The following is a 26,487-nucleotide window of genomic DNA, read 5'->3' as shown; positions in this document are numbered from 1 at the left end:
CTGCCAACCTGATGGGGGGTGGGGACTGCAACATAATGTGGGGGGGGGGGGGGACATACTGCCAACCTAATGGGGGGAACTATACTGCCAGCCTAATGTGGGGGAACATACTGCACCTAATGTGGGGAAACTATACTGCCTACCTAATGTGGGGGAACATACTGCCAACCTAAAGGGGGGGGGGCTGCAACCTAATGTGGGGGAACATACTGCCAGCCTAATGTGGGGGAACATACTGCACCTAATGTGGGGAAACTATACTGCCTACCTAATGTGGGGGAACATACTGCCAACCTAATGGGGGGGACTGCAACCTAATGTGGGGGAACATACTGCCAACCTAATGCGGGGGAACATACTGTGAACCTAATGGGGGGGGGACTGCAACTTAATGTGGGGGGAACATACTGTGAACCTAATGGGGGGGGACTGCAACTTAATGTGGGGGGAACATACTGTCAACCTAATGGGGGGAACTGCAACCTAATGTGGGGGGAACATACTGCCAACCTAATGGGGGGGGGGGGGGACTGCAACCTAATGTGGGGGAACATACCGCCAACCTAATGGGGGGGAACTACAACCTAATGTGGGGGGACTATACTGCCAGCCTAATGTGGGGGAACATACTGCACCTAATGTGGGGAAACTATACTGACTACCTAATGTGGGGGAACATACTGCCAACCTAATGGGGGGGGACTGCAACCTAATGTGGGGGAAAATACTGCCAACCTAATGGGGGGGGGGGGGACTGCAACCTAATATGGGGGGAACATACTGCCAACCTAATGGGGGGGAACTGCAACCTAATGGGGGGGAACATACTGCCAACCTAATGGGGGGGGGGGGGGACTGCAACCTAATGTGGGGGAACATACTGCCAACCTAATGGGGGGGAACTGCAACCTAATGTGGGGGGAACATACTGCCAACCTAATGGGGGGGGGATCTGCAACCTAATATGGGGGAACATGCTGCCAGCCTAATTTGGGGGAACATACTGCACCTAATGTGGGGAGACTATACTGCCTACCTAATGTGGGGGAACATACTGTCAGCCTAATGGGGGGGGGGGGACTACAACCTAATGTGGGGGGAACATACTGCCTACCTAATGTGGGGGAACATACTGTACCTAATGTGGGGGAACTATACTGCCTACCTAATGTGTGGGGGCATACTGCCAACCTAATGGGGGGGGGACTGCAACCTAATGTGGGGGAACATACTGCCTACCTAATGGGGGGGGGGGGTGACTGCAACCTAATGTGGGGGAACATACTGCCAACCTAATGTGGGGGAACATACTGTGAACCTAATGGGGGGGGACTGCAACTTAATGTGGGGGGAACATACTGTCAACCTAATGAGGGGGGGGGACTGCAACTTAATGTGGGAGGAACATACTGTCAACCTAATGGGGGGGAACTGCAACCTAATGTGGGGGGAACATACTGCCAACCTAATGGGGGGGGACTGCAACCTAATGTGGGGGAACATACTGCTAACCTAATGGGGGGGAACTACAACCTAATGTGGGGGGAACATACTGCCAACCTAATGGGGGGGGGACTGCAACCTAATGTGGGGGAACATACTGCTAACCTAATGGGGGGGAACTACAACCTAATGTGGGGGGACTATACTGCCGGCCTAATGTGGGGGAACATACTGCACCTAATGTGGGGAAACTATACTGACTACCTAATGTGGGGGAACATACTGCCAACCTAATTGGGGGGGGGGGGGGCTGCAACCTAATGTGGGGGAACATACTGCCAACCTAATGGGGGGGGGGCTGCAACCTAATATGGGGGGAACATACTGCCAACCTAATGGGGGGGAACTGCAACCTAATGGGGGGGGACATACTGCCAACCTAATGGGGGGGGACTGCAACCTAATGTGGGGGAACATACTGCCAACCTAATGGGGGGGAACTGCAACCTAATGTGGGGGGAACATACTGCCAACCTAATGGGGGGGGGAGCTGCAACCTAATATGGGGGAACATGCTGCCAGCCTAATTTGGGGGAACATACTGCACCTAATGTGGGGAGACTATACTGCCTACCTAATGTGGGGGAACATACTGTCAGCCTAATGGGGGGGGGGGAACTACAACCTAATGTGGGGAAACATACTGCCTACCTAATGGGGGGGGGACTGCAACCTAATGTGGGGGAACATACTGCCAACCTAATGAGGGGGGGGGGCTGCAACCTAAAATGGGGGGAACATACTGCCAAGCTAATGGGGGGAACTGCAACCTAATGTGGGCGGAACATACTGCCAACCTAAAGGGGGGGGGGGCTTCAACCTAATGTGGGGGAACCTACTGCCAACCTAATGGGGGGAACTGCAACCTAATGTGGGGGAACATACTGCCAACCTAATGGGGGGGGGAACTGCAACCTAATATGGGGGAACATGCTACCAGCCTAATTTGGTGGAACATACTGCACCTAATGTGGGGAGACTATACTGCCTACCTAATGTGGGGGAACATACTGTCAGCCTAATGGGGGGGGAACTACAACCTAATGTGGGGGAACATACTGCCTACCTAATGGGGGGGGGGGCCTGCAACCTAATGTGGGGGAACATACTGCCTACCTAATGTGGGGGAACATACTATACCTAATGTGGGGAAACTATACTGCCTACCTAATGTGGGGGGCATACTGCCAACCTAATGGGGGGGGAACTGTCAACCTAATGGGGGGAACATACTGCCAACCTAATGGGGGAGAACTGCAACCTAATGTGGGGGAACATACTGCCTACCTAATGTGGGGGAACATACTGCCTACCTAATGTGGGGGAACATACTGCCTACCTAATGTGGGGAAACACATTGCCAACCTAATGTGGGGGAACATACTGCCAATCTAATGTGGGGGATCTATACTGCCAACCTAATTTGGGGAAGCTATACTGTCTACCTAATGTAGGGGAACATGCTGCCAACTTAATGTGAGGCAACTATACTGCCAACCTAATGTGAGGCAACTATACTGTCAACCTAATGTGGGGGAACATACTGCCAGCCTAATATGGGGGAACATACTGCACCTAATGTGGGGAGACTATACTGCCTACCTAATGTGGGGGAACATACTGCCAGCCTAATGGGGGGGGACTACAACATAATGTGGGGGAACATACTGCCTACCTAATGGGGGGGACTGCAACCTAATGTGGGGGAACATACTGCCAACCTAATGGGGGGAACTACAACCTAATGTGGGGGAACTATACTGCCAGCCTAATGTGGGGGAACATACTGCACCTAATGTGGGGAAACTATACTGCTTACCTAATGTGGGGGAACATACTGCCAAACTAATGGGTGGGGGGGACTGCAACCTAATGTGGGGGAACATACTGCCTACCTAATGGGGGGGGGGGGTGACTGCAACCTAATGTGGGGGAACATACTGCCAACCTAATGTGGGGGAACATACTGCCAACCTAATGGGGGGGGGGGCTGCAACCTAATGTGGTGGGAACATACTGCCAACCTAATGTGGGGGAACATACTGCCAACCTAATGGGGGGGACTGCAACCTAATGTGGGGGAACATACTGCCAACCTAATGTGGGGGAACATACTGCCAACCTAATGGGGGGGGGGGACTGCAACCTAATGTGGTGGGAACATACTGCCAACCTAATGTGGGGGAACATACTGCCAACCTAATGGGGGGGACTGCAACCTAATGTGGGGGAACATACTGCCAACCTGATGGGGGGTGGGGACTGCAACATAATGTGGGGGGGGACATACTGCCAACCTAATGGGGGGAACTATACTGCCAGCCTAATGTGGGGGAACATACTGCACCTAATGTGGGGAAACTATACTGCCTACCTAATGTGGGGGAACATACTGCCAACCTAAAGGGGGGGGGCTGCAACCTAATGTGGGGGAACATACTGCCAGCCTAATGTGGGGGAACATACTGCACCTAATGTGGGGAAACTATACTGCCTACCTAATGTGGGGGAACATACTGCCAACCTAATGGGGGGGGGACTGCAACCTAATGTGGGGGAACATACTGCCTACCTAATGGGGGGGGGGGTGACTGCAACCTAATGTGGGGGAACATACTGCCAACCTAATGTGGGGGAACATACTGTGAACCTAATGGGGGGGGCTGCAACTTAATGTGGGGGGAACATACTGTGAACCTAATGGGGGGGGACTGCAACTTAATGTGGGGGGAACATACTGTCAACCTAATGGGGGGAACTGCAACCTAATGTGGGGGGAACATACTGCCAACCTAATGGGGGGGGGACTGCAACCTAATGTGGGGGAACATACCGCCAACCTAATGGGGGGGAACTACAACCTAATGTGGGGGGACTATACTGCCAGCCTAATGTGGGGGAACATACTGCACCTAATGTGGGGAAACTATACTGACTACCTAATGTGGGGGAACATACTGCCAACCTAATGGGGGGGGGGGGACTGCAACCTAATGTGGGGGGAAATACTGCCAACCTAATGGGGAGGGGGGACTGCAACCTAATATGGGGGGAACATACTGCCAACCTAATGGGGGGGAACTGCAACCTAATGGGGGGGGGACATACTGCCAACCTAATGGGGGGGGGGGACTGCAACCTAATGTGGGGGAACATACTGCCAACCTAATGGGGGGGGAACTGCAACCTAATGTGGGGGGAACATACTGCCAACCTAATGGGGGGGGAGCTGCAACCTAATATGGGGGAACATGCTGCCAGCCTAATTTGGGGGAACATACTGCACCTAATGTGGGGAGACTATACTGCCTACCTAATGTGGGGGAACATACTGTCAGCCTAATGGGGGGGGGAACTACAACCTAATGTGGGGGAACATACTGCCTACCTAATGTGGGGGAACATACTGTACCTAATGTGGGGGAACTATACTGCCTACCTAATGTGTGGGGGCATACTGCCAACCTAATGGGGGGAACTGCAACCTAATGTGGGGGAACATACTGCCAACCTAATGTGGGGGAACATACTGTGAACCTAATGGGGGGGGACTGCAACTTAATGTGGTGGGAACATACTGTGAACCTAATGGGGGGGGGACTGCAACTTAATGTGGGAGGAACATACTGTCAACCTAATGGGGGGGAACTGCAACCTAATGTGGGGGGAACATACTGCCAACCTAATGGGGGGGGGACTGCAACCTAATGTGGGGGAACATACTGCTAACCTAATGGGGGGGAACTACAACCTAATGTGGGGGGAACATACTGCCAATCTAATGGGGGGGGGACTGCAACCTAATGTGGGGGAACATACTGCTAACCTAATGGGGGGGAACTACAACCTAATGTGGGGGGACTATACTGCCAGCCTAATGTTGGGGAACATACTGCACCTAATGTGGGGAAACTATACTGACTACCTAATGTGGGGGAACATACTGCCAACCTAATTGGGGGGGGGGACTGCAACCTAATGTGGGGGAACATACTGCCAACCTAATGGGGGGGGGCTGCAACCTAATATGGGGGGAACATACTGCCAACCTAATGGGGGGAACTGCAACCTAATGGGGGGGGGGGGGGAACATAATGCCAACCTAATGGGGGGGGGGACTGCAACCTAATGTGGGGGAACATACTGCCAACCTAATGGGGGGGAACTGCAACCTAATGTGGGGGGAACATACTGCCAACCTAATGGGGGGGGAGCTGCAACCTAATGTGGGGGAACATACTGTGAACCTAATGGGGGGGGCTGCAACTTAATGTGGGGGGAACATACTGTGAACCTAATGGGGGGGGACTGCAACTTAATGTGGGGGGAACATACTGTCAACCTAATGGGGGGAACTGCAACCTAATGTGGGGGGAACATACTGCCAACCTAATGGGGGGGGGACTGCAACCTAATGTGGGGGAACATACCGCCAACCTAATGGGGGGGAACTACAACCTAATGTGGGGGGACTATACTGCCAGCCTAATGTGGGGGAACATACTGCACCTAATGTGGGGAAACTATACTGACTACCTAATGTGGGGGAACATACTGCCAACCTAATGGGGGGGGGGGGGACTGCAACCTAATGTGGGGGGAAATACTGCCAACCTAATGGGGAGGGGGGACTGCAACCTAATATGGGGGGAACATACTGCCAACCTAATGGGGGGGAACTGCAACCTAATGGGGGGGGGACATACTGCCAACCTAATGGGGGGGGGGGACTGCAACCTAATGTGGGGGAACATACTGCCAACCTAATGGGGGGGGAACTGCAACCTAATGTGGGGGGAACATACTGCCAACCTAATGGGGGGGGAGCTGCAACCTAATATAGGGGAACATGCTGCCAGCCTAATTTGGGGGAACATACTGCACCTAATGTGGGGAGACTATACTGCCTACCTAATGTGGGGGAACATACTGTCAGCCTAATGGGGGGGGGAACTACAACCTAATGTGGGGGAACATACTGCCTACCTAATGTGGGGGAACATACTGTACCTAATGTGGGGGAACTATACTGCCTACCTAATGTGTGGGGGCATACTGCCAACCTAATGGGGGGAACTGCAACCTAATGTGGGGGAACATACTGCCAACCTAATGTGGGGGAACATACTGTGAACCTAATGGGGGGGGACTGCAACTTAATGTGGTGGGAACATACTGTGAACCTAATGGGGGGGGGACTGCAACTTAATGTGGGAGGAACATACTGTCAACCTAATGGGGGGGAACTGCAACCTAATGTGGGGGGAACATACTGCCAACCTAATGGGGGGGGGACTGCAACCTAATGTGGGGGAACATACTGCTAACCTAATGGGGGGGAACTACAACCTAATGTGGGGGGAACATACTGCCAATCTAATGGGGGGGGGACTGCAACCTAATGTGGGGGAACATACTGCTAACCTAATGGGGGGGAACTACAACCTAATGTGGGGGGACTATACTGCCAGCCTAATGTTGGGGAACATACTGCACCTAATGTGGGGAAACTATACTGACTACCTAATGTGGGGGAACATACTGCCAACCTAATTGGGGGGGGGGACTGCAACCTAATGTGGGGGAACATACTGCCAACCTAATGGGGGGGGGCTGCAACCTAATATGGGGGGAACATACTGCCAACCTAATGGGGGGAACTGCAACCTAATGGGGGGGGGGGGAACATAATGCCAACCTAATGGGGGGGGGGACTGCAACCTAATGTGGGGGAACATACTGCCAACCTAATGGGGGGGAACTGCAACCTAATGTGGGGGGAACATACTGCCAACCTAATGGGGGGGGAGCTGCAACCTAATATGGGGGAACATGCTGCCAGCCTAATTTGGGGGAACATACTGCACCTAATGTGGGGAGACTATACTGCCTACCTAATGTGGGGGAACATACTGTCAGCCTAATGGGGGGGAACTACAACCTAATGTGGGGGAACATACTGCCTACCTAATGGGGGGGGGGCTGCAACCTAATGTGGGGGAACATACTGCCTACCTAATGTGGGGGAACATACTGTACCTAATGTGGGGAAACTATACTGCCTACCTAATGTGGGGGGCATACTGCCAACCTAATGGGGGGGGGGGGAACTGTCAACCTAATGGGGGAACATACTGCCAACCTAATGGGGGAGAACTGCAACCTAATGTGGGGGAACATACTGCCTACCTAATGTGGGGGAACATACTGCCTACCTAATGTGGGGAAACACATTGCCAACCTAATGTGGGGGAACATACTGCCAATCTAATGTGGGGGATATATACTGCCAACCTAATTTGGGGAAGCTATACTGTCTACCTAATGTAGGGGAACATGCTGCCAACTTAATGTGAGGCAACTATACTGCCAACCTAATGTGGTGGAACTATACTGTCAACCTAATGTAGGGGAACTATACTGTCTACCTAATGTGGGGGAAGTACAGCCTAATGTGGGGGAACATACTGCCAGCCTAATTTGGGGGAACATACTGCACCTAATGTGGGGAGACTATACTGCCTACCTAATGTGGGGGAACATACTGCCAGCCTAATGGGGGGGGGGGGGGGAACTACAACCTAATGTGGGGGAACATACTGCCTACCTAATGGGGGGGGGGCTGCAACCTAATGTGGGGGAACATACTGCCTACCTAATGTGGGGGAACATAATGTACCTAATGTGGGGAAACTATACTGCCTACCTAATGTGGGGGGCATACTGCCAACCTAATGGGCGGGGGACTGCAACCTAATGTGGGGGAACATACTGCTAACCTAATGGGGGGGAGCTACAACCTAATGTGGGGGGAACATACTGCCTACCTAATGGGGGGGGGCTGCAACCTAATGTGGGGGAACATACTGCCTACCTAATGTGGGGGAACATAATGTACCTAATGTGGGGAAACTATACTGCCTACCTAATGTGGGGGGCATACTGCCAACCTAATGGGCGGGGGACTGCAACCTAATGTGGGGGAACATACTGCTAACCTAATGGGGGGGAGCTACAACCTAATGTGGGGGGAACATACTGCTAACCTAATGGGGGGGAACTACAACCTAATGGGGGGGGACTATACTGCCAGCCTAATGTTGGGGAACATACTGCACCTAATGTGGGGAAACTATACTGACTACCTAATGTGGGGGAACATACTGCCAACCTAATTGGGGGGGGGACTGCAACCTAATGTGGGGGAACATACTGCCAACCTAATGGGGGGGGGGCTGCAACCTAATATGGGGGGAACATACTGCCAACCTAATGGGGGGGAACTGCAACCTAATGGGGGGGGGAACATACTGCCAACCTAATGGGGGGGGGGGACTGCAACCTAATGTGGGGGAACATACTGCCAACCTAATGGGGGGGAACTGCAACCTAATGTGGGGGAAACATACTGCCAACCTAATGGGGGGGGAGCTGCAACCTAATATGGGGGAACATGCTGCCAGCCTAATTTGGGGGAACATACTGCACCTAATGTGGGGAGACTATACTGCCTACCTAATGTGGGGGAACATACTGTCAGCCTAATGGGGGGGGGAACTACAACCTAATGTGGGGGAACATACTGCCTACCTAATGGGGGGGGGCTGAAACCTAATGTGGGGGAACATACTGCCTACCTAATGTGGGGGAACATACTGTATCTAATGTGGGGAAACTATACTGCCTACCTAATGTGGGGGGCATACTGCCAACCTAATGGGGGGGGGGGGACTGTCAACCTAATTGGGGGAATATACTGCCAACCTAATGGGGGAGAACTGCAACCTAATGTGGGGGAACATACTGCCTACCTAATGTGGGGGAACATACTCCCTACCTAATGTGGGGAAACACATTGCCAACCTAATGTGGGGGAACATACTGCCAATCTAATGTGGGGGATCTATACTGCCAACCTAATTTGGGGAAGCTATACTTTCTACCTAATGTAGGGGAACATGCTGCCAACTTAATGTGAGGCAACTATACTGCCAACCTAATGTGGTGGAACTATACTGCCAACCTAATGTAGGGCAACTATACTGTCTACCTAATGTGGGGGAAGTACAGCCTAATGTGGGGGAACATACTGCCAGCCTAATTTGGGGGAACATACTGCACCTATACTGTCTACCTAATGTGGGGGAACATACTGCCAACTTAATGTGGGGGAACTATACGGACCAACCTAATGGGGGGGAACTATACTGCCAACCTAATGTGGGGGAACTATACTGTCTACCTAATGTGGGGGAACATGCTGCCAACCTAATGTGGGGGAACTACAACCTAATGTGGAGGGAAATATACTGCCAAACTAATGTGGGGGAACTATACTGCCAACCTAATGTGGGGGGAACTATACAAAAATATAAAATTGTACTATTCTGATCCCTATAACTCTTATTTTTCTTTTTCTGATGTATGAGGTCATTTTTTGCGCTGTGATTTGTAGTTTTTATCGGTACCATTTTTGTTTTGATGGGACTTTTCAATTGCTTTTTAGCTATTTTTTATGATATTTGAAGTGACCAAAAATGTGCAAATCTGGTTAGTGCACTATTATGACTTTTGGGGCCCCTCTTTTGATTTTGCCTATGGCCACGCTAAGCCTAAAACCGGCCCTGCTCACAGATATCGTCCAACCAAGTCTCTGTTATACCCACTATGTCAAAATTCTCCTCAGACATCAACCACTCCAGTTCGTCAGTTTTATTGTTCACATTTCTGGCATTAGTCAACATGCATTGCAATGGTGTATGTTTTTTTTCCTATGAAGTCTATCCCTATTAACTATTCTAACACCTCCCTCCGCTCTACCCCAAGGTACATTAGTAAGTCCCCCCCAAGCACAGCTGCACCCTCCCCATTAAGGTACAGCCTCTCCCTACAGTAGAGCCGGTATTAGAAAGTGAAGTCGGCCCAATTTTCCATGAACCCAAACCCCTCCTTCCTACACCAGCTTCTGAGCCACTTGTTTACCTCCCTAATTTCCCGCTGCCTCTCTGGTGTGGCTCGTGGTACAGGTAATATTTCAGAAAATATTAACTTGGAGGTCCTTGCCTTAAGCTTGCGGCCTAAGTCCCTAAAATCATTTTTAAGGACACTCCACCTACATCTTACTTTGTCATTGGTGCCAATATGTACCATGACTGCTGGGTCCTCTCCAGCCCCACCCAGCAACCTGTCAACCCGATCCGCAATGTGCCGAACTCGAGCGCCAGGTAGACAACACACTGTTGGGCGATCCCGATCTTTGTGACAGATCGCCCTGTCTGTCCCCTTAATAATTGAGTCCCCCACTACCAGTACCTGTCTGGCCTGCCCTGCACTCCTCCCTCCATACTTATTGAAGCAGACACCCCCCTGTCAGTCAGAGGCAGAGTCCTGTTGAAGTACTGCTAGCTCTGAAATGGCATCCATTGAACTTGTGAATTTTTGGACAGTTTCTGATTGAATTTGTTAGCAGAATAGCCTCCCAGATCTGCTGTTTGGATGTAAACTGCCCCCCAACCTCATAGTTCTTTTGCTTGAGGATGCTCCAAAGGTTCTCAATAGGATTGAGGTTAGGGGAGGATTAAGGTCACACCATGACTTTCTCTCCTTTTATCCCCAGAGGAGCCATTGATGCAGAGGTATTCTTTGCAGCATGAGATGATGCATTGTCATGCATGAAGATGATTTTATTACGGAAATATTCCCTTCTGTACCAGGGAAGAAAGTGGTTAGTCAGAAACTCCACATACTTTGCAGAGGTCATCTTTACACCTTCAGGGGCTGACTAGCTCTCTTCTAATGATTCCGGACCAAAACATGACTCCACCACCACCTTGCTGACACTGCAGCCTTGTTGGAACAGGGCAGGGCCACCATCAGGGCAGTACTGCAGTCAGTGGCCCGGACCAGAAGTACTGTTTACGGGGGCCCGCAGCTGCTAACGCTTTCACCCTCCTCTCGCACTCCACACTGCATGTCAGTAAAAAGAACAAGCTCCTTGCAAAGCAACAGGGCGCATTCTTTTTATTGAGCTAAAATCACGGGAGCCCATCCTCTTCCTTTCCCCCATGCCCTGCCTGTACCCGGGCCCCTTTCCTCTCTCCTAGGCCCCTTCCCCACACAGGCCTCTTGCTGTATACACGTCGGCAGTCGGAGAATAAGAGGAGGAGGGGGCTGCAAGGTGCAGAGTCTGAAGCCTGGAACTAAAGTTAAACTGAAACTAAAAGTCACACAAGATGTGGACCCCTCTGGAGCTGCTCAATTCTGCCTAAAAAGTAGGTGTGTGTGTGTGTATCTTGAGCCTAATCATGTGTGTATAACTAAGCATTATGTATGTAATGTGCATGTGTTTGTATGTGTGCATTGTTTGTCTATGTATGAACTTATGTGTGTGTCCACAGTGTGGGGCACTACTTGGGTATATGGGGGCTCTCTTCAGGAGACTGGGAAAACTGTGTAATGCTTGTCATCCAGCTTTCCCACTCTCCTGAAGGGAATATCTGTCTGGTAAAGCAGCCATATTAGAGAGATGACATGGAGGGAAATAACAGATGTCACACTAGTACTCTGCCATTAAAGGAGTCTTAGTGCAGGACTTACAGTACTTTCCCAGCTTTATAAGACTCCTGAATAGCAGAATACTAGTGGTGTGACATCTGGTACTTAATGTCTCCAATATAGCTGCTTCACCAGACATATATTCTCTTCGGGAGGCTAGGAAAGCTGGGTGACAGGCAGTACATAAAGCTAGGAAAGTAATGTGAGCCCTGCACTTTGTAATGTTACCCAGCTTTCCAAGTCTCCTAAAGTCCCAGAAGTGATGGACTGTTTGTCCTCCCCTTACTTGTCATGGAGTATGGAAGATGTGCCTTCTCCCTGCCACCGCCCTTCATACTAAGGCTGGGTTCACATAACTTTTTGATGATCTGGTCACCGGACCTGGCCCATATCTAATTCATTTGAATGAGGCAACTTGAGTCATATAGTGACTCCAGTCAGCTCATTTTTGCCCTGTATCCAGTTTTCTGACCGGACCTAAAACATTGGTATACGGCATTTTTTTTTTTTTTGGACTATTGCTTTTGGTGAGTGGGGGGGGGGGGGGGGGGTCCAGACACTAAGACTTTATGAGTCCCCGAAATTCCTGATGGCGGCCCTGGAACAGGGTGGCCGTCCACCAACCACTCTCCATCCAGGGTTGCACGACAGTTGCAAGACTCTGAAGGACTCTACACCTTGATCTCCGTGGGACTCCAGAGGTACCAGCAGCTTCAAATATCTGTTTGCTGCTATGCAAAGTATTTTAGCAGCTGCTCTCTTGATCCGATGCATGGATCTGGCAGAAATCTTCCTCAATGTGCCTTTATTGTTGCAATTATTACAAACCCATTCGTGCTCTGAATCAGCCAAAAATCTCTTAATAGTGCAATGATCACGCTGAAGTTTTCATGAAATACCTAATGTTTGCATACCTCGTCCAAGGCATTGAACTATTTCACACTTTTTGGCAGCAGAGAGATCCTTTTTCTTCCCATATTGTTTGAAAATGGAGCTCTGCTTAATAATGTGGAACACCAACCTTTAGTAGTTTTTCCTTAAATTGGGCTCTCCTGGCAATTGTCACGATTCGGCTGGCTGGAGGTGGATCCTCTGTGCCAGAGAGGGATTGGCTTGGACCGTGCTGGTGGATCGGTTCTAAGTTGCTACTGGTATTCACCAGAGCCCGCCGCAAAGCGGGTTTGGTCTTGCAGCGGCGGTAGCAACCAGGTCGTATCCACCAGCAACGGCTCAACCTCTCTGACTGCTGAAGATAGGCGCGGTACAAGGGAGTAGACAAGAGCAAGGTCGGACGTAGCAGAAGGTCAGGGCAGGCAGCAAGGATCGTAGTCAGGGGCAACGGCAGGAGGTCTGGAACACAGGCTAGGAACACACAAGGAAACGCTTTCACTGGCACAATGGCAACAAGATCCGGCGAGGGAGTGCAGGGGAAGTGAGGTATAAATAGGGAGTGCACAGGTGAGAATACTGATTAGGCCTGCTGCGCCAATCAGTGGCGCAGCGGCCCTTTAAATGGCAGAGACCCGGCGCGCGCGCGCCCTAAGGAGCGGGGCCGCGCGCGCCGGGACAACACAGACGGGGAACGGGTCAGGTACGGGAGCCGAGATGCGCATCGCGAGCGGGCGCGTCCCGCATCGCGAATCGCATCCCGGCTGGGAGTAATATCGCAGCGCACCCGGTCAGCAGGTCTGACCGGGGCGCTGCGAATGAGAGAACGCTGCGAGCGCTCCGGGGAGGAGCGGGGACCCGGAGCGCTCGGCGTAACAGCAATCTAATTATCACAGGTGTCCGAGATTGTTTTCAGTGATCAAGAGCCCTGAGACACAGTGCCATCCATGAGTTAAAAACAAAATATTTAATCTTTGTGACTCTTAAATATCATTTGCATAATAATTTGGAACAGAGTATATTTTTTGATGCTTGATATTTATTTTATTGTGTATCCGGCATATAATATATATATATATATATATATATATATATATATATATATATATATATACAGATACCTACAGTACAGACCAAAAGTTTGGACACACCTTCTCATTCAGAGTTTTCTTTATTTTCATGACTAAGAAAATTGTAGATTCACATTGAAGGCATCAAAACTATGAATTAACACATGTGGAATTATTTACATACCGTATATACTCGAGTATAAGCCGACCCGAGTATAAGCCGAGACCCCTAATTTCAACCCAAAATCCCAGGAAAAGTTATTGACTCGAGTATAAGCCTAGGGTGGGAAATACATCATCCCCCCCTGTCATCATCCAGACCCCCGTCATTAACATCCTCATCATCATCACCGCCTGTCATCATCCAGACCCTCATCATCATCACCTGTCATTATCCCCTTGTCATCATCCCACACACACCCTTCATCATCCCCTTGTCATCATCCCCACCCCCTTCATCATCCCCTTGTCATCATCCCCACCCCCCTTCATCATCATCCCACACCCCCCCCTTCATCATCCCCACCCCCCTTCATCATCCCCTTGTCATCATCCCCCCCCTTCATCATCCCCTTGTCATCATCCCACACACCCCCCTTCATCATCCCACACCCCCCCCCCCTTCATCATCCTCTTGTCATCATCCGCCCGCAGTGGTCTTCAACCTGCGGACCTCCAGAGGTTTCAAAACTACAACTCCCAGCAAGCCCGGGCAGCCATCGGCTGTCCGGGCTTGCTGGGAGTTGTAGTTTTGAAACCTCCGGAGGTCCGCAGGTTGAAGACCACTGCGGCCTTCGACATCATCCAGCCCCCTCTCGCCCCCCTTTAGTTCTGTAAAGTACTCACCTCCGCTCGGCGCTGGTCCGGTGCTGCAGGGCTGTCCGGTGAGGAGGTCGTCCGGTGGGATAGTGGTTCCGGGCTGCTATCTTCACTGGGGGCGCCTCTTCTCCGCGCTGCGGGCCCAGAATAGAGGCATTGCCTGGACGATGATGCAGAAGTACGTTGGCAATGAACGTACCTCTGCGTCGTTGTCAAGGCAACGTGACTATTCTGGGGCCGGGCCCGAAGCGCTTAGAAGAGGCCTCCCCGGTGAAGATAGCAGCCCGGAACCACTATCCCACCGGACGACCTCCTCACCGGACAGTCCTGCAGCACCAGACCAGCGCCGAGCGGAGATGAGTACTGTACAGAACTAAAGGGGGCTGGATGATGTCGAAGGCCGCAGTGGTCTTCAACCTGCGGACCTCCGGAGGTTTCAAAACTACAACTCCCAGCAAGCCCGGACAGCCGATGGCTGCCCAGGCTTGCTGGGAGTTGTAGTTTTGAAACCTCTGGAGGTCCGCACGTTTAAGACCACTGCGGGTGGAGAGTTCACTCGAGTATAAGCCGAGGGGGGTGTTTTCAGCACGAAAAATCGTGCTGAAAAACTCGGCTTATACTCGAGTATATACGGTAACAAAAAAGTGTGAAACAACTGAAAAGATGTCATATTCTAGGTTCTTCAAAGTAGCCACCTTTTGCTTTGATTACTGCTTTGCACACTCTTTGCATTCTCTTGTTGAGATTCAAGAGGTAGTCACCTGAAATGGTTTTCACTTCACAGGTGTGCTGGAGTGGAGGAGGAGGTGTGATGGTCTGGGGGTGCTTTGCTGGTGACACTGTTGGGGATTTATTCAAAATTGAAGGCATAGTGAACCAGCATGGCTACCACAGCATCTTGCAGCGGCATGCTATTCCTTCCGGTTTGCGTTTAGTTGGACCATCATTTATTTTTCAACAGGACAATGACCCCAAATCCAACCTGAACCCAATTGAGATGGTTTGGGGTGAGCTGGACCACAGAGTGAAGGCAAAAAGGGCCAACAAGTGCTAAGCATCTCTGGGAACTTCTTCAAGACTGTTGGAAGACCATTTCAGATGACTACCTCTTGAAGCTCATCAAGAGAATGCCAAGAGTGTGCAAAGCAGTTATCAAAGCAAAAGGTGGCTAGAACCTAGAATATTACATATTTTCACACTTTTTTGTTATGTATATAATTCCACATGTGTTAATTCATAGCTTTGATGCCTTCAGTGTGAATCTACAATTTTCATAGTCATGAGAACAAAGAAAACTCTGAATGAGAAGGTGTGTCCAAACTTTTGGTCTGTACTTTATATATATATATATATGTATATGTATATTATTTTTTTTATGCGCATTTTATAATATCAGCCCATGGCTTTTTACAATACCATGACACATCATTTTGAGCAGTCTTGCCCATGTTCTTGCAATCCCATGTGTTTTCCTGACATGATTTTGAGGATAACAACAGACCATTCACTGCTCCCCTGCTTTCATGAGGTCCGGTGTTTTAAAGAATTACTACATACACACAAACCCTTTTATTAATTGTTTATCTTATCAATACTTACCTTTTATGATTTATAAATACAGTGGGGCAAAAAAGTTTTTAGTCAGTCAACTATGAGAGACATAATGATAAAAAAAAATCCATAAAATCACATTGTCTGATTTATAAGAATTTATTTGAAAATTATGGTGGAAAATAAGTATTTGGTCAATAACAAAAGTTCATCTCAATACTTTGTTATATACCCCTTTGTTGGCAATGATGGAGGTCAAACATTTTCTGAAAGTCTTCACAAGGTTTTCACACACTGTTGCTGGTATTTTGGCCCATTCTTCCATGCAGATCTCCTCTAGAGCAGTGATGTTTTGGGGCTGTCGCTGGGCAACACAGACTTTCAACTCTCTCCAAAGGTTTTCTATGGGGTTGAGATCTGGAGATTGGCTAGGCCACTCCAGGACCTTGAAATCCTTCTTACGAAGCCACTCCTTCGTTGACTCGGCGGTGTGTTTGGGCTCTTCAATGCCCTTGCTGATGGAAGGAGGTTTTCACTCAAAATCTCACGATACAATGATACATGGTGGCCATGTATCGTGAGATTAATTCTTTCTTTTACAAAGATCAGTTGTCCTGGCCCCTTGGCAGAAAAACAGCCCTAAAGCATGATGTTTCCACCCCCATGCTTCACAGTAGGTATGGTGTTCTTTGAATGCAACTCAGCATTCTTTCTCCTCCAAACACGACGAGTTGAGTTTTTAGCAAAAAGTTCTACTTTGGTTTTATCTGACTATATGACATTCTCCCAATCCTCTTCTGGATCATCCAAATGCTCTCCAGCAAACTTCAGATGGGCCAGGACATATACTGGCTTAAGCAGGGGGATGTGTCTGGCACTGCATGATTTGAATCCCTGGCAGCATAGTAATTTGGTCCCAGCTCTCTGCAGGTCATTCACTAGGTCCCCAGCGTGGTTCTGGGATTTCTGCTCACCGTTCTTGTGATCATTTTGACACCATGGGGTGAGATTTTGCGTGGAGCCCCAGATCGAGGGAGATTATCAGTGGTATTGTATGTCTTCCATTTTCAAATAATTGCTCCCACAGTTGATTTCTTCACACCAAGCTGTTTGCCTATTGCAAATTCAGTCTTTCAAGTCAGGTGCAGGTCTAAAATTTTGTTTCTGGTGTCCTTCGACAGCTCTTTGGTCTTGGCCATAGTGGAGTTTTGAGTGTGACTGTTTGAGGTTGTGGACAGGTGTCTTTTATACTGATAACAGGTTCCATTAATACAGGTAATGAGTGGAGGACTCTTAAAGATGAAGTTACAGGTCTGTGAGAGCCAGAAATCTTGCTTGTTTGTAGGTGACCATATACTTATTTTCCACCAAAATTAGCAAATAAATTCTTTAAAAATCAGACAATGTAACATAGTAACATAGAAACATAGTTTGTAAGGTTGAAAAAAGACCAGAGTCCATCTAGTTCAACCTATATGCCTAATGAGTCCCTACTGAGTTGATCCAGGGGAAGGAAAAAACCCTCATACTAGAGGTAAAAATTCCTTCCCGACTACAAATAAATCTCTGGATCAACATGCTGTCCCTAAATATCTACTATACCTAACCATCAATGTTATTATTCTCCAAAAATGCATCCAGACCCCTCCTTTACAGAGTTCACCATGACCACCTCCTCCAGGAGAGAATTCCACAGTCTCACTGCTCTTACAGTAAAGAACCCCCATCTGTGGAGGTGTAGAAACCTTCTTTCCTCAAAATGTAGAGGGTGCCCCCTTGTTATAGATACAGTCCTGGGCATAAATAGATCATGTGAGAAATCTCTGTACTGCCCCCTGATATATTCATACATAGTTATTAGGTCTCCCCTAAGCCTTCTTTTTTCTAAACTTAATAACCCCAATTCTGATAACCTTTCTGGGTTCTGTAGTCCTCCCATTCTCTGTATTACTCTGGTTGCCCGTCTTTGAACCCAACACAATGTAACTTCAAGTCAATCACATTTCTGTGAAATCACACTGTCCACTCAGGAAGCAACAATGATTGACAATCAATTTCAAATGCTGTTGTGCAAATGGAACAGACAACAGTTGGAAATTATAGGCAATTAGCAAGACACCCCCAATAAAGGAGTGGTTCTACAGGTGGTGACCATAGACAACTTCTCAGATCCTATGCTTCCTGGCAAATGTTTTGGTCACTTTTGAATCCTGGCAGTGCTTTCACTCTAGTGGTAGCATGAGACGGAGTCTACAACCCACACAAATGGCCCAGGTAGTGCAGCTCATCCAGGATGGCACATCAATGTGAGCTGTGGCAAGAAGGTTTGCTGTGTCTGTCAGCATAGTATCCAGAGCATGGAGGCGCTACCAGGACACTGGCCAGTACATCATGAGACATGGAGCAAGCCGTAGGAGGGGAACAATCCCGGAAGCAGCAGGACCGCTACCTATGCCTTTGTGCAAGGAGGAGAAAGAGGAGCACTGCCAGCAGGCCACAATGACCTCCAGCAGACCACAATTGTGCATGTGTCCACATGTGTCAGAAACAGAATCCCTGTGGGTGTAATGAGGCCCTGACGTCCACAGATGGGGGTTGTGCTTACAGCCCAACACCATGCAGGACATTTGGCATTTGTCAGAGAACACCAAGATTGGCAAATTCACCACTGGCGCCCTGTGCTCTTAACAGATGAAAGCAAGTTCACACTGAGCACATGTGACAGACGTGACAGAACAGAGTCTGAAGATGCCGTAGAGAACATTCTGCTGCCTGCAACATCCTCCAGCATAACGGCAGTGGGTCAGTACTGGTGTGGGGTGGCATTTCTTTGGGGGGCCACACAGCCCTCCATGTGCTTGCCAGAGGTAGCCTGACTGCCATTAGGTACCGAGATGAGATCCTCAGACCCCTTGTGAGACCATATACTGGTGCGGTTGGCCCTGGGTTCCTCCTAATGCAAGACAATGCTAGACCTCATGTGGCTGGAGTGTGTCAGCAGTTCCTGCAAGAGGAAGGCATTAATGCTATGGACTGGCCAGCCTGTTCCCCAGACCTGAATCCGATTGAGGACATCTGGGACATCATGTCACGCTCCATCCACCAAAGTCACGTTGCACCAGAGACTGTCCAGGAGTTGGCGGATGCTTTAGACCAGGTCTGGGAGGACATCCCTCAGGAGACCATCCGCCACCTCATCAGGAGTATGCCAGGTGTTGTAGGGAGGTCATATGGGCACGTGGAGGCCACACACACACTACTGAGTCTCATTTTGACTTGTTTTAAGGACATTACATTAAAGTTGGATCAGCCTGTAGTGTGGTTTTCCACTTTGATTTTGAGTGTGACTCCATATCCAGACCACCATGGGTTGATAAATTTGATTTCCATTGATAATTTTTGTGTGATTTTGTTGTCAGCACATTCATCTATGTAAAGGTGAAAGTATTTCATACGATTATTTCATTCATTCAGAATAAGGATGTATTATCTTAGTGTTCCCTTTATTTATTTGAGCATTATAAAATATATCTGTAACATAAATTTTTCTTTTAGGCCCGTGCATCCATGCAGGCAGAAATGCAACAGAAAGAAATGGAAGCTGCGCAGCAGAAAATGAGGATTAGAGAACTTGAGCAGTTACAGGAGCGGCTGCAGGAAGCTCTAGCTCAAGAAATCAAAGCTCATCAAGATGAAGAGGAGTATAGACATGCACAAGCCAAGTAAAGTATTCTGGCTGTATAGATTACCATTCGATTTACTCACAGTATAATTCCTTTCCGTAATAGAGAGAACATGATAGGTCTGGTTCAAAGTAAAATAGAAACCGCGGAAATGTATATTTGTTAGAAACCATATATTCATATTGTGCTTTAGAATCATTGTTGTCTTATAGTGAGGTCACTCTTACCCACACTGGATTTATTGAAAGGTGCACACCTTGAGAATAATACAACAATAATGATAGGCTTTAGGCTAGCTGATGCTTATACAAACATGCAAAACTGTTGAGTGGTATTTCATTTGACATTATGGGTTCATGTACATGGGAAAGGTACATGAAAAGGCCTTACAGGTCTGTATTATGGACATGTAAACATTGAAAAAAAAATTTCTAGATTTAATGCTGTTCCTTCACAGGCTGTTGATTCAGGAAGAAGACAAACTTCAAGCATTGCTTAGGATGCAAGAAGAGCAGACACAGTTTGTTGAACGAACACACAGAGAGAAACAAGAACTGAAGCACGAGATAGAAATACAGAACAAAGAACTACAGGAGGCACAGAGGCAGCTAGAAAATGTAAGGGAAAACCGTCAGAAAGCTGACAGAGATGTACAGGTGAGCATGATCCTTTAGAAAGAAATAGACATAGTAATGAGCCTGGTAATGGATTAGATTACTGTATTAAATTTATCATGAACGCTTTGAGTTTTATAAAATTGTAGCTATTAAATTACAATATAATTAACTGATATTAGATGGCTAGTTAATTTGGCTTATATACAGTATTTAAAAAAAAAAATTTGTACAATTTAGAAAAATATCACCCATTGGAAAGCCATGTTTATAGCATATTTTACTTGTACAGATCTTACTTGGGATCTTACCTGTTAATATTTTCTGTAACCATAGATTTTAGAGCAGTCTTGCCTTCCTCAATAAGTTAATTCTTATTCCAATTTAGGTGGCTCAAAGAAAACTTCATCAAGCCAGTACTAATGTGCGACACTGGAATGTTCAGATGAACAGATTGATGCATCCTATATCTCCAGGAGGTTTGTTAACAACACAGCAAACACCTCTTTATTTCCAATTTTGGTTACAAATTTGATTTCTTTTTTTTTTTCCACATTTTTCCCTTTTCTTCTTGCCACGATAAATGGAGCTTATCTATTTTTCCCAGGAGTTGCGGTGTATAATATAACCTATGTGTTATAAAAAATTGTGTAATTCTATGTGAACTATTTTTTATAATTTTCAAGTTCTCTTACCAAATCCCCCTCTATTCCCTTTCTGTTACTTTCCCTATATCCTTCTCCCATTCTTTTGTACTAAAGTACTTTTCTCCCTTACTTTTAAAATCCACCATTATTTTATACATCTTAGAAATATTTTTTTTTATCTGTGCCCTCCCTTAAAACCTTCATTATCGGGCAGTCGTTAATTCTCAACTCCTCTTTCCTATCTATTTTTTGACTGCCTCTCTTAACTGTGCATACCTAAATAGAGACATCATATTACTAGGAATTTGTGCGCTCAAATCCTCAAACGTTCTAAGTTTCTCTTCTTCAAAAAATTGTGCTACAAATTTTTAATTATATTTACTCCAAAATCACCATTCCTGCCCCTCTAATTCTTTAAATCATGTGTTGTTAAATAATCTCGTATATACAAATTAACCTTTCACCTTCATTACTTTTTTCATTTGTTCCCATACTTTACCCACCATTTCCTCTATAATTCTCCCATATCCTTACATGCATCTTTTTTTCCCTTTATCATATTTGCAAAGACATCTGTTTCTTTCCATTTCTTTACATACCTCAACTCTGCTGCTATGTAATATAGTCTAAAATCTGGAACAGCTAGTCCTCCATTACTCGCCCCTCTACTTATAAATTAATTTCATTCTTGTTTTTTCCCTTTCCAGACAAGTTCTCTTTCCATGGTTTCGATTGTCTTAAAAATTTGTTCTCCTGACCATATCGGACTATTGTTCAACATAAACAATATCTGAGTTAAAATTATCATCTTCAATAGGCCAATCCTATCCGCCATACTAAGTGGTAAACCTAGCCAGATTTTTATTTTCGCTTTTATTTTTCTTAGGATTGGTCAGACATTTAGTTCTGAATATTTTTGGACTTGGTTTCCTACATTTATTCCTAGATACTTAAACGTATCTCAATCTCTTATTATCTTGAGTCTCTCATGGGACATTTGCTTATCTAATGGCATTAATACAGTTTTGTTCCAGTTTATACTTAATCCTGATTTATTCCCAAATTCCTCTATTACCTCTATAGTCTCCTTCAATGTCTGCTGCGTATTCCGAATATAGAGCAATATATCATCAGCAAAAAGTGATATTCTGTCCTCTGTCCCCTCGACATCCAAACCCCTCTAACCTTTCATTATTCCTTATCCTTATTGCCAATGGCTCAATATAGTGGTCAAAGATATGGGGGGATAGAGGACAGCCTTGTCTGGCTCCTCTAGTCAGTTGGAATCCTTCCGATTTCACACCATTTACCAGAACTGCTGCCCTAGGGGAATCATACAAAATTCCCAACCATTTCAAAAATACTTCCCCATTACCCTCATTACCATCCAGAGGTAGGACCACTCCAACCTGTCAAAGGTTTTAGCAGCATCCAATGACAGGATGGAGCAGTCCCCGTCTCTCATCTGCAAGTTCTCGAACAATCTTCTCACATTAATTGCTGTAGTTCTTTCACTCATAAATCCACATTGATCTTTTGAGATTAATAAAGGCATTACCTTCACCAATTTCACCGCTAAAACCTTTGCCAATATCTTCGTATCGGTATTCAGCAGAGAGATTGGCCTATACGCGTCTGGATCGCATTCATCTTTTCCAGGTTTAAGAATTAGCGTTATTACTGATTCCTTCATTGAGGGGGGCAGTATTCCTCTTTTTAAAATATCTTTAAACAATTTCACTAACCTGGGGACTGAAATACTCGCATACTTTTTATACAGCTCGAATGGTTTCCCATCCGGGCCCGGAGCCTTTGATCTGGGTGCCTCTTTTACCACTTTCAATACTTCACTTTCTGTAATCTCCCCTTACAACATCTCTGCTGCTTCCTTCGTTAATTTTGGTAGCTCGCATCCCTCCACATATTTTCACATTTCTTCCTGCTCTACTTTTACCTGTGATGTATATAAAAAGACTTTTGTTATTTCTTTCTGCTCTTTCACTATCCGCCCCTTTTTATCTTTAATGGCTGCTATTAACGTTTTTCCTTTTCCTTCTTCTATAAACATAGCCAACCACCTTCCTGGCTTCCCTCCTTCAAAATATTTCTTCTTTTCTGCTTGAAACAATGTTTTCCTTGCTCCCGATGTTAATATTTCTTTATACCTCCCTACTACCTTTTTTATCTTTTTCCAACCCTGTTGCTACAAAGCGCTGTTTTACTTCCTCTACTTTCTTTACCATCTCTTCTTCCTCTTTCTTTGATCTTTTCTTCATCCTTACTATTTTCTCTTTACAAATGAATCGCAATACTGCCTTAAAAGCATCCCAAACCATCCCCTCCGAAGCTGTTCCATCGTTAATCTCAAAGTATGCTTTTATTTTATCCCCTATCTCCCTATCCTCCCCCCATATTTCTATCCAAAATGGGTCTATTCTCATACTTATCTGGTGTGTTTTTCTGTTCACCATTTGGAGAATTACTGGTGTATGATCAGATATGCTTAGAGACTCATATTTTATAATCTTTACCCATGGCATAATCTCCCTATCTCCAATTATCATGTCTATATCGAGATAGTGTTTCCTTGGATTTATTGTAGCACAAATATGTTCTTAATTACGGGTTCCTCTCTCTCCAATAATCCACCCATCCTAATTCCTCCATTAAAAAGTGACCAAAACATTAGCCAGGAAGCATAGGATCTGAGAAGCTGTCTATGGTCACCACCTGTAGAACCACTCCTTTATTGGGGGTGTCTTGCTAATTGCCTATAATTTCCACCTGTTGTCTGTTCCATTTGCACAACAGCATTTGAAATTGATTGTCAATCATTGTTGCTTCCTGAGTGGACAGAGTGATTTCACAGAAATATGATTGACTTGGAGTTACATTGTGTTGTTTATGTGTTCCCTTTATTTTTTTGAGCAGTGTATGTATTGGCTATTGAAGACAACTTAAAATAAAATTAAATGAAAAAATATATATATCTTTATTATTAAAACATTTTAAAAACTACTTCATGCAAGGAAATATGATGTAAAAACCTATACCTTTATACCCTTTACCCATGGGATAATTTCCCTATCTCCAATTATCATGTCTATACGAGATAGTGTTTCCTTGGATTTATTGTACCACAAATATGTTCTTAATTACGGGTTCCTCTCTCTCCAATAATCCACCCATCCTAATTTCTCCACCATTCTCTTTAGTCCCGTTATTCCACTATTCAGATTTTGTCTTCCTATCCTTAATCTATCCTTTCCTTCATCCATTACTGCATTAATATCCAACATCAACATAATTGGGATACCTCCTTTATCATTGGCAAACCTGAATAATTCCTGAAATATTCCCAATGAGAAGGGGGGTGGCACATAGACGAAAGCGAACAGCAGTCATTTTCCCACCCAATTTAACACCAAAAATACATACCTCCCCTCTTTGTCTATTTTTGAATTTAACACCTCTACCTTCAACCCTTTATGTATTAGCACACTTACCCCTCTAGAGTAGCAAGTGTGTACTGAATGAAATTGTTTTATAGCCCACTACCTCTGCAAAATGTGTATTTTATCTTTTGTCAAGTGTGTCTCTAACAAACAAATAATACCTGGTAAATGTTTCTCGATTACTTGGTAGACTGTCGCTCGTCTCACCCTATCCGCCAGCCCCCTTACATTCCAAATCAGTACCTTCATTCAGGTGTCTGGAAAAGGAAAGAAGAGAGAAGGAGAAAAAACAAACAAAAACAAAAACAAAAAAAGGCCCTTCTGCCAACCCTATCCTTTACCCCCCCCCCCCCCCCCCCTCCTCCCTTGGCATTGCCAAAAACTTTTTCCGGCAATCCTCTATCTTGAGCCCCCCACCCGGCCAGCCAGCCAGCCTATACTTTTTGCCCCTTAAATTACATATTTACAGAAATAATTCATTTGTCACATTTTACCTAATTCCCTCCTTTTCCAGCCACTCATTCACTTCCTCCACTGAAGCAAAAAACATGACTTATGTTTATATATCACCATGAGTTTGGCCGGAAATAAAATAATAATGAATACCTGATAATTATTTCTGTAAGACTTTTTTTTAACATGTATAAAAGTTAACCTCTCTTGCTGTGTTGCCCTTGAGTAATCTGCATAAAACATTATTTTATTGCCGAAGAAAAGACACTTGCCAACTCACCACTGCTTGCTTATAGACTTTATTGCATAAAGTCATCGCATAATCATCAGACACAGGTAATGGGGGATGGGAGAGGCGAGGGGTCAGTCGTGGGACATCGCGGTTTGGTGCCAACAATGCACTTCTTCAATCCAGTCTGATGTGTGTTCAGGTAGACACTGCTCTTAAGTACACAGTTGAGCAGGATTCCTGAGATGTGGAGGGGGCATGTACACACGAATTGGGAAGGAACAAAGGGAACAGCAAATGATTGAATAAAATGGTACACTGTGTGAATTAGACAAACGTGAGTGCGTTCTTGCAAAACATAAATTTATAAAAAGACACTAAGATCATGTCTATCATTGAGACCGGCCGGTCCCAAGGCCTTGAGCTTGATAATCCATCTGGATTATTTTTGTAAAAGTGTGCATTGCCTGTCTCCACCTCGCTTAGAAATTCTTACTGCCTCTAGTCCGGCAAACTTGATGCATCCGTGAACAGCAAAGATGAACTTTCCGTCTGCAGCCCTAGAGCACTAGAACAAAAAATGATTAACCTTGCAGACCGAGAAGTAAGACTCTTCTGGACACTCAACTCTCTGGAGTCCTATAAGGAAAGTGATCGAGCCCCCCGGGGTCTACAAGTCTATAAATTCCCTTTGCAATACCGAGACGATCCCTCATTCCTCAATGAATGGGATGGAGCTCATATTGAACATGCTAACAAACTTCTACAGATTGTACTCAACAAAAATAAGTAAGAGTCCAGTACAGAAGATAATGAAAATAAAGCCGACACTCACCATTCTTCTTAAAATTCTTGCTTTATTGTGCTTCACATGTGTTCAGGGGTAGGGAACAGACGTGGGGGGGGGGGGTTACAAGGCGACAAAAGCTCCGTTTCGTGCTGTGGATGCACGGAGGAAGTGCATCCACAGCACGAAACGGAGCTTTTGTCGCCTTGTAACCCCCCCCCCCCCCCACGTCTG

The 26,487-nt window shown here is 46.5% G+C and overlaps 1 protein-coding gene across 4 annotated transcripts in view; it reads left to right on the top strand.

Moving 5' to 3' along the window:
- Window positions 1-26,487, top strand: part of DEF6 (DEF6 guanine nucleotide exchange factor) — a 336,873-nt gene that overhangs the window by 300,451 nt on the left and 9,935 nt on the right. For all 4 annotated transcript variants that reach the window (XM_056557667.1, XM_056557665.1, XM_056557663.1 and 1 more), the window contains 3 exons: window positions 19,941-20,107; window positions 20,526-20,724; window positions 21,071-21,161. In XM_056557667.1, the coding sequence (XP_056413642.1) occupies window positions 19,941-20,107; window positions 20,526-20,724; window positions 21,071-21,161 (457 nt within the window). The remainder of the gene's footprint in view (window positions 1-19,940; window positions 20,108-20,525; window positions 20,725-21,070; window positions 21,162-26,487) is intronic.

Source organism: Hyla sarda, chromosome 2 (genome assembly GCF_029499605.1).
Source record: "Hyla sarda isolate aHylSar1 chromosome 2, aHylSar1.hap1, whole genome shotgun sequence".
Lineage (NCBI taxonomy): Eukaryota > Metazoa > Chordata > Amphibia > Anura > Hylidae > Hyla > Hyla sarda.
The sequence above is the reverse complement of the archived record's forward strand: the minus strand, read 5'-3'. Positions and strand labels throughout refer to the sequence as shown.